A 9591-nucleotide genomic window follows, 5' to 3' on the forward strand; every position below is an offset into this window, starting at 1 on the left:
ATAGGTACAGAGGAGATGTCAGGGGTAAGTTTTTTACTCAGAGAGTGGTGAGTGCATGGAATGGGCTGCCAGGAATGGTGGTGGAGGCGGATACGATAGGGTCTTTTAAGAGACTTTTGGATAGGTACATGGAGCTTAGAAAAATAGAGGGCTATGGATAAGCCCAGTAATTTCTAAGGTAGGGACATGTTCGGCACAACTTTGAGGGCCGAAGGGCCTGTATTGTATTGTATTTCTATGTTTCTATAATGTGTGGAGCTGGGAGAAGATAAACTAGGTATCTTTTTCCACATAAAGAGTCTGAAAAGCAATTTGCAAACATCCGATCTGCAGTGTAGGCAAGAGATTCAGTTGGTGCTCTCTTGTCGAGCTGCAGTGCTCCTTGTCTTGTGTGGCGCGCAGCAATTGATTGGCTGACTTTTTCTTGCCGCCATCTTGTTAAGGGCGCGCTACGGGCCGGCGGGGAGGCGAGCAGTCCCGGGTGGTAGTGCGGGCCCGGCCGGCCGGCAACTCCGCGGACCGAACTGTGTACACTGTCGACTGTTATCCGGCTGCGATCGTCTACAGAAGGCATCACTGGTCTCCGGTGGGCATTGGCTATTCGTTAGTTGAAGGCACCAATTCACCGGGAGTCTGACTGGCGGCTGCTAGGTCACGTGATCAGGTGGGAAGAAAAGTAAAATCCCGAAGATGCTGAAAGTCTGAGACAAATGCTGTTTCTACTCGGCAGGGCCGGTGGTGTCTGTGCAGGGAGGAACTGGGTTGATAATGTTGATATTTTCAGACTGATGCGTTTACTGGGGCAAGTGAGAGGAGGGTTGACGTTTTTGCTACTGCTTGTCCCTGGGAGGGGTGGGGGCTTCAGGGTTTTAGCGTTTTCTGTCATTCATTCGTTGTTTTTGTGCCCCCTTCTGTTTCGTGGATGCCTGTGAAGAGTAAGAATTTCAGGTTATGTACTGGATACATTCTCTGATATTAAACCAAACCATTGATAATAGAGGGCACTGTCTCGAAATTGACGGGCAACCTTGTGGAACAGAGGTAAGGAGGATTTTTTTTATAGCCAGGGAGTAGGGAATCGGTGGAATGCTCTGCCGCTGACTGTGATGGAGGCCAAATCTAGGGGTGTATTTAAAACAGAAGTTGGCAGTTATCTGATGGGCCAGGGTATCAAATCATAAGGTGAGAAAGCAGATGTATGAGGTTGAGTGGGATCTGGGAATAACCATGACGGAGTAGAAGAGCAGACTTGATGGGCTGAATGACCTAATTCTGCTCCTATGTCCGGAAATGGGAAACGTTGGATGCTTGTTGTGGGGAAGGGGAGAAAAGGGAGTCTTTGGTAGTGTGACAAAGAGTGTGGCAGTGAGGATATTCACTGAGGATAGAGACTTCCTTGCAAATGTTTAGAATTTTAGCTTATTATGTTCATATACTGAGATACAGTGAAAAGTTTGTCTTGCAAAGATAAGTGGAGGGTAGGTAGTGTTGAGGAAGCAGTGAGACTACAGAAGGACTTAGATTAGGGAAATGGGCAAAGAAGTGGCATGTGGAATACAGAGTTGAGAAGTGTATGTTCATGCACTTTCATAGAAGGAATGAAGTTGTAGACTATTTTCTAAATGGAGAGGAAGTGCAAAACTCTGAGGTGCAAAGGGACTTGGGAGTCCCCATGCAGGATTCCCTAAAGGTTCATTTGCAGGCTGAGTCTGTGGTGAGGAAGGCAAATGCAATGTTGGCATTCATTTTGAGAGGACTAGAATATAAAAGCAAGGATGTAATGTTCAGGCTTTATAAGGCATTGGTGAGGCCTCACTTGGAGTATTGTGAGCAATTTTGGGCCCCTTATCTAAGAAGGGATATGCTTGATTGGAGAGCTTTTTATGTGAGAAGTGTTTGATGGTTCTGGTTGTGTACTGAGTGGAATTCAGAAAAATGAGGGATAACCTCATTGAAACCTATCGAATGTTGAAAGCCTCGATAGAGTGGATGTGGAATGGATGTTTCCTATGGTGGGGGAGTCTAAGACGAGAGGCCACAGCCTCAGAATAACCATATAACCATGTAACAATTACAGCACGGAAACAGGCCATCTCAGCCCTTCTAGTCCGTGCTGAATGTTTACTCTCATCTAGTCCCACCTACCTGCACTCAGCCCATAACCCTCCATTCCTTTCCTGTCCATGTACCTATCCAATTTTTTTTAAATGACAAAATCGAACCTGCCTCTACCACTTCTACTGGAAGCTCATTCCACACAGCTACCACTCTCTGAGTAAAAAAGTTCCTCCTCGTGTTACCCCTAAACTTTTGCCCCTTAACTCTCATCTCATGTCCTCTTGTTTGAATCTCCCCTGCTCTCAATGGAAAAAGCCTATCTATGTCAACTCTATCTATCCCCCTCATAATTTTAAATACCTCTATCAAGTCCCCCCTTGACCTTCTATGCTCCAAAAAATAAAGACCTAACTTGTTCAACCTTTCTCTGTAACCCAGGTAACATTCTAGTAAATCTTCTCTGTACTTTCTCTATTTTGTTGACACCTTTCCTATAATTTGATGACCGGAACTGTACACAATACTCCAAATTCGGCCTCACCAATGCCTTGTACAATTTTAACATTACATCCCAACTCCTATACTCAATGCTCTGATTTATAAAGGCCAGAAAAGATGGGTGTCCATTTAGGATGGAGATATTGAGGAATTCTCTTAGCCAGAGAGTGGTGAATATGTGGAATTTGTTGCTGAAGGCGGCTGTGGAGCCCAGGTATAGTGTGCATTTGAGACAGAGGTCGATAAATTCTTGATTGGTCAGAGCAAGAAGGGATATGGGGAGAAGGCAGGAGACTGGGGCTGAGAGGGAAATGGAACAATCATGATGAAATGGCAGAGCAGATTCAGAGCACCAAATGGCCTAGTTCTCCTATATCTTATGGTTTTGTTAATTCAGATGGTTACATAATGGGTTGAGGTAGAAGAAGGTAGAGACTAACAGAACAGGCGAAGTGTACCAGCTACAAAGAAAATGTAGTAAAGCTAGACAGTAACATGCATGATCATAACAAGGTGCACCAGAGTGCGATGTCAAGACTCCCTTTCACTGTACTAGGAGATCATTCAGTAAGCTTGTAACAGTGGAGTACACGGCCTCCTTGAGCCTGGTGGCGCTCTCAGGCTTTTGAATCTTCTGCCTGATGGGGAGGGGATAGAAGAGAGAACATCCAGGGTGGATGGGGTGCTTATAGTGACTGTTTTCCATGATGTGCTGAACTGTGTCCACAACCCTCTGCAGGTGGCCGTGATGCGTCCAGATAAGATGCATCAATAAAAATTGACGCCGTTCAAAGGTCACGTGCGCTGACTTTCTCTGTCCTGAGGAAGTGAACTTTCTTGGCTATGGTGTCAATGTGTTTGGACCTAGACAGGCTATAGGCATGTTAGTTTATTGGCATGGATTCTGTGGGCTGGGCAGCCAGTTGTTGTGTTGTATGTCTTTGATGGATTGAGGCTCGAGTTGCTCCACTGACTTGCCTGTCTTATAAAGATTTAATTTTAATTGTTATGATGTTGGGATTCTTTTGAGTTCAAAAGTCAAGAGGTGATGTTGCAGCTCGATGTAACTCTGGCTTGGCCACATCTGGAGTATTATATGCAGTTCTGGTCTCCCCACTATAGGAAGAATGCTGAGGCTTTTGAGAGGGTGCAGAAGAGGTTTATACCAAGATGCTGCCTGGTTTAGAGGGCATGTGATATCATGAGAGGCTGGATAAACTTGGGTTTACCCCTTAGCAGAGGCTGAGGGGAGAGCTGATAGAGGTTTATAAGATTTTGAGAGGCCTAGGTAAAGTGGACAGAGAGTATCTGTTTCCCAGGGTTGAAATTCTGATTACCAGAGGGCATGCATTAAAGGTGAGAAGTGGGATTGAGGGGTAAGTGTTTTTTTTACTCAAGCTGCTGAGCGAACTTCCAGATAGCTAAGGATCTAGAAGTATGATCTATGACCCAATGCTGCTGGTCAGAAAGTGATGGATGTCTGGAATGCGCTGCCTGGTAGGGTGGTAGAGGCAAATACACGAGGTTTTTAAGAGACGTTTGGATAAGCACATAGATGTGAGGAAGATGGAGGGATATGGATATTTTGTAGGTAGGAGGGGTTAGTGTTTCAGTATCGTGGGGTTTTTCAACATCAGACTCCCCAGCCCATGTGACTCAGTCAGGGTTGATCAGGCCCTGGCTTGTGTCCCAGCAGCATTGGTCCACAGATCATACCTCTAGATCGATAGCCATCTGGAAGTTCGCTCTGCAGCCCAATGGTACTGATGGCTCTTTTCTTTGCAGCCCCTGTAAATCCAAGGAGAGAGTAGGTTCTGCAGCATGAGTAGCCAGCAAAATCCCTGTACCCCACCTCTATAGGCTCGCATTGTGCCCTCCACCCCTGTCTCTGGCACTGTTCTACCAGCTCCTGGTACATTTATATAGAAATATTTCAGGAAATGGGATGTTGTGTCCAACTCACTAAGCCTGTCTCCTTCCAGCAGTCATGGCGGACCGAACCACCGGGACTCCACACCTGGGGCCAGTATCAGATAGCGCTGTGGATATGGACCCGGTGGAGTACACGCTCCGTAAGCGCCTTCCCCACAAGTTGCCCAGGCGCAAGAACGACGTCTACATCAACATGAAGACGGACTTCAAGGCGCAGTTGGCGCGCTGCCAGAAGATGCTGGAGAGTGGCGGCTTCAGCGAGATCTGCATCCACGGCCTGGGGCTGGCCATCAACCGTGCCATCAACATCGCCCTGCAGCTGCAGGCAGCCAGCTTTGGCGCGCTGCAGATTGCGGCCAACACCTCCACCGTTGAGCTAGTCGATGACTTGGAGCCTGAGCTGGACGAGGGTGAAGCAGTGACTCGCACCAGGAACAACTCTGCCATCCACATTCGGGTCTTCCTGGTGCTCCCCAAGGGTGAGAAAGCTGAAGCAATTAACCCCTGAAACTGAGGGACACGGAAAATTGTTCTTTTCACTCACCCACACCACACCCCAATCTGAACCTCCCTATGAATTCATTCAGGACCAGCTCAGTGTGCACTAGATGTGACCAGACTGACTTATTTTTTTTGTGTGGTGTTTTGCTTCAAATTATTTTCTGTAAGTACAATGTGTTTTATTTTAAACCATGACTGAAATGGGTAGAAGTGATTTGCATTTTAAATCATTTAAGACATTGAAATAGGAGAAGGTACTTAACCCATTAAGCCCATGCATATATTGTCTTTGTTGCTTCTCTGTGGCCTCTTTCCACTTGGCTGGGTACTTTTCCTTCAAATTACAGTCGGTGGCCACTTTACTAGGTACAGGAGTGCAAACCGATGTAGCCTTCTGCTGCTGTAGCCCATCCTCTTCAAGGCTTGACATGTTGTGCATTCAGAGATGTTCTTCTGCACACCACTGTTGTAACATGCGGTTATTTGAGTTACTGTTGCCTTCCTGTCAGCTTGAACTAGTCTGGCCATTCTCCTCTGACCTCTCATTAACAAGGTGATTTCACCCACAGAATTGCTTACTAGAGATTTTTTTTACCCCGATCTCTGTAAACGCTAGAGTGACTTTTTTTTAATGCCTGGACCCCTGTCAGTAACTAAGGGGGTCAGGTTGCGAACTACTGCTCCTTGAGTGAGAAAATCCCAGGAAGTCAGTTTTTGAGATACTTAATCCACCCTGCCTGGCATCAACAATCAAAGTCACTTGGATCACATTTCTTTCACCATTCTGATGTTTGATCTGAACCTCTTGACCCTGTCTGCATGCTTTTATGCATTGTGTTGCTGCCTAGTGATTGGCTAATTAGATATTTGCATTAATGAGCAGGTGTATCTAATAGTGGCCACTAAGTGTATATTGTCCTCATTGCTTCTAACACCTCTTTCCACTTGCCCAGATCCTTTTCCTTCAGATTATTTTCTGTTTTGAAAGTACAATGTACTGTTGTTTACCATGAGTGAGATGGGTAACGGTAATATTTTGATTTATTTGGGACAATGCAACTAGTAAACTTGACCGATAAACTCCTTAACCCCTTGAGCCTGTGCCTATATTGTCTTCACTGCCTCTATGATTTCTTTCCACTTGCCTGTGTACTCTTCCGTTGTGTCCTTGGTTAACAAATATTTCTAGTCTTAGGTTTAAAATCATCCATTTCCTGATGTCATCAAGTTCTAATGAAGGGCCTTGGCCTGAAACATTGATTGTTTATTCCTGACCACAGATGCTGCTTGACCTGCTCAGTTCCTCCATTATTTTGTGGGTGTTACACTGCTCATTGTTTGCCCTTGACAGAGGTTGTTTATAATCTCCCCCATTATGGTACCAGATCTCACTCCTGGCTCTTCTAGTTTAGCCTCTGTGGAATTTTAACCAGTCAGTAGGCTGATTGGACACTGTGAATCACTGCTTGTGTCCAGGTGGGCACTTGGAGACAATGGGGAGATCTGCTGGATTAATGTAAATTGGTGGTCAACATAGATTTGGTGGGCCAAAGGGCCTTTTCCATTCATTTGACTCCATGACTCAAACAGACTTCAGCTCCCAAAATTTTCTTCTCTTCAAGCTTTAGATTCTTTGTACTAACTTGCAGTTTCTCAATTAAATCTCTCCCTGACTCTCAAGTATCAGATTCTCCTTGCTGTAGATTTAACTGTTAAATGCAGGCATGGCTCTACTGAGAAATCTTCCTAAGGGAAGTAGGGACTTGTGTTCGTGCCAAGGACATTATTTTTTGCCTTGTTATTAATCCACAGCTGTTCTATTAATTTATTAGTCCAGTGGTTGGTTCTGTCACTATCCTTTGAGCTTCAGGCTCCACCTCCTCTTAGGTCAGGTTTAACTATGCTCTTTGTATACAATTGGCTCAGCTGCTGGCCCTCTCTAGTTAAGTTTGGCTCCAAAGAAATGGGAGACTTGCATCACTACAGGAGTGCTGCACGCTGATGAGGTTGCCCACTCTTCCCACAGCTAAGGAATCAATGCCAATAAACCAGATCTAGTAATTTATCTTACTGTTTGCTGGATCTTCATGCGCACCATTCCACACCTTACATTTTCAAATGTACTGCTTGTCTGTCAAACACTTCAAGATATTCTGAGAGGTTCAAGTCAAGTCAACTTTATTGTCATTTAACTATATACATGCATACTGTCAAACGAGATGAAGTTTTGCTGATCCAGGGATAAGGCACTGTAGTACATACAATAACTAATGAAAGTAAGGGTGAAATCTACATGTGAATCACATAAATAACAAACTGAAGTGCATAAATTAAATATTGTAAGGTACAGAACTTATTAACCAGTGACACTTTGAATGGGATGTGGTAGGAAGTTAAGAAGCCTAATGGCCTGAGAGAAGAAACTGTTTCCTATCCTGACCATTCTTGTTTTAATGCATCAGAGGCTTCTGCCTGATGGTAGAAAGTCAAAGAGGATGATGAATGGGTGGGTGAGATCCTTAATAATACTAAGAGCCCTGTGTATGCAGTGCTCTTGATAAATGTCCCTGATGGATGGTAGGGAGACCCCAATAATCCTCTCAACTGTTCTTACAGCCCTATGTAGGGACTTCTGGTCTGATACTCAGCTGCTCCCATACCAGATGGAGAAGCAACTTGTCAGGATGCTCTCAATGGTGCTCCTGTAAAATGCTGTTAAGATGGTTGGTGGGGGGGGCGGTTGTTGGAAGCCACATTTTCCTCAATCTCTTCAGGAATAGGAGGCTACTGTGCCTTGTTCGTGATGTGGACTCCCAGGAACTTGGTGCACTTGACTCTCAGTATGGAGGAGCCATGTATTTGCAGCAGTGTTCTAAAATAAATATTGCAAGAGATGCTATGAAATAGAGTAATTTGTGTGCTATATTGTTCTATGTAGTATAACTTTTTAATCATTGTAGCTGATTAAACTACAGGCTTCATTCTCCTGGTGTGAAACCATGTAGATTATTCCAGTCTACACATCATCTCCCCCCGCCCCAACTTATGCAAAGTAAATTTATTATCAAAGTGTGTGTGTGTGACCAATTACTACCCTGAGATTAATTTTCATGTGGGCATCAACAGAACAAAGTACAATAGAATCAATGAAAACTACACAGACAAATTGTGCAAATACAGAAGAAAGAATAAATAAATGAGTAGTTAAATAAAACTGAGAACATGAGTTGTGGAGCCCTTGAAAGAGAGTCTAGGTTATGTTCAATAATCCATTTGGTGTTGTGGTGAGTGAAGATGTTCATGCTGGTTCAGGAGCCTGATGATTGAACTATCCCTGAACCTGGTAGGGTGGGACTCAAGGCTTCTGCCCCAACTTCCTGATGGTGGCAGCAAGAAGAGAACATGGTCTAGATTGTGGGAGTCCTTGCAAATGGAGGCTGCTTTCTTGTGAGTGTCCTCTTTGTACACGTGCTCAGTGCTGCGGAGGGCTGTATCTGCCACTTTCTGTAGGATTTTCCACTCTTAGGCACTAGTGTTTCCATGCCAGGCTAGTGTGATGCAACCAATCAGGATACTCTCCACTGCTGCATTGATACAAGTTTGTCAGAGTTTTAAATAACATGCAAATCTTCACAAACTTCAAAAAAAGAGTAGGGGCTTTCTGTCTTTGAAGTGGCATATATATTCCCCAGCATTTAAAGTTACTGAGCCTCTCCATGAACCCCCAATTTCTTCCTCCTGTAGTCAATAATTAACTCTTCTGCTCATGTTCAGTGAGAGGTTGCTGTTGTGCTACAACTCATCCAGGTTTTCGATCTCCCTCTGTCTCCACCTTTGATTCAGCCGGTAGTGGTGCCATGAACAAACTTGCAAATGACATTGTAGCTGTACTTGGTCATAAGTATACAATACAGTGAGAACAGCTTCGTCACCTTTTCATGATGAAGGATCTTAGCTCAAAACATTGTCTAGTTATTCCTTCTCCGTAGATGCCGAATTCCTCTAGTATTTTGTTTGTTTTTTTTTAAAAAATATATTGAGACACAGTGTGGAACAGATCCCTCTGGAAAAATTACTTTAGTCAGAGGGTGGTAAATCTGTGGAATTTGTTGCCGTGAGCAACTGTGGAGGCCAATTCATTGGGTGTATTTAAGGCAGAGATAGATAAGTTCTTGATTAGCCATAGCATCAAGGGTATGGAATAGGGAGGGGAGTGGGGATGATTGGAAGAATTGGATCAGCCCATGATTGAATGGCAGAGTGGACTTGATGGGCTGAATGGCTTACTGCTGCTCCTATATCTTATGATCTTATAGACATGAGATATCTAAGTATTTGGATAGTCACCATGGTTTTGTGTCTAACCAACTTTTTTTGAGGAGGATACCTGGAAGGTTGATAAGCCCATGTCGACAACATGCTTTTTAAGGAAGACCTTTGACAAGGTCCCACATAGGAGATTGGTCAAGAAGGTTCAGTCACTTGCCTTTCAGGATTCTACATTAACTTTACTGGAGAAGGCAGAGTGGTTGAATACAGCAGAGAATAGACCTTTCCAGCCCTTTGTGCTGCATCATCCAACAGGTGACTTAATCCAAGCAT

The 9591-nt window shown here is 44.3% G+C and overlaps 1 protein-coding gene across 2 annotated transcripts; it reads left to right on the forward strand.

Moving 5' to 3' along the window:
- The first annotated feature begins 417 nt into the window (after positions 1 to 417).
- Positions 418 to 6077, forward strand: pop7 (POP7 homolog, ribonuclease P/MRP subunit). 2 transcript variants are annotated; one of them, XM_059975082.1, is made up of 2 exons: positions 418 to 664; positions 4542 to 6077. In XM_059975082.1, exon 2 carries the CDS (start codon positions 4544 to 4546, stop codon positions 4994 to 4996), a length of 453 nt encoding a protein of 150 aa, XP_059831065.1. In that variant the 5' UTR covers positions 418 to 664; positions 4542 to 4543; the 3' UTR covers positions 4997 to 6077. The 2 variants fall into 2 exon arrangements, with proteins under 2 accessions (XP_059831065.1, XP_059831064.1); XM_059975081.1 differs by having other exon boundaries at positions 419 to 664; positions 4539 to 6077.
- Positions 6078 to 9591: the final 3514 nt, after the last annotated feature.

This window comes from Hypanus sabinus, chromosome 7, assembly GCF_030144855.1.
Source record: "Hypanus sabinus isolate sHypSab1 chromosome 7, sHypSab1.hap1, whole genome shotgun sequence".
NCBI lineage: Eukaryota > Metazoa > Chordata > Chondrichthyes > Myliobatiformes > Dasyatidae > Hypanus > Hypanus sabinus.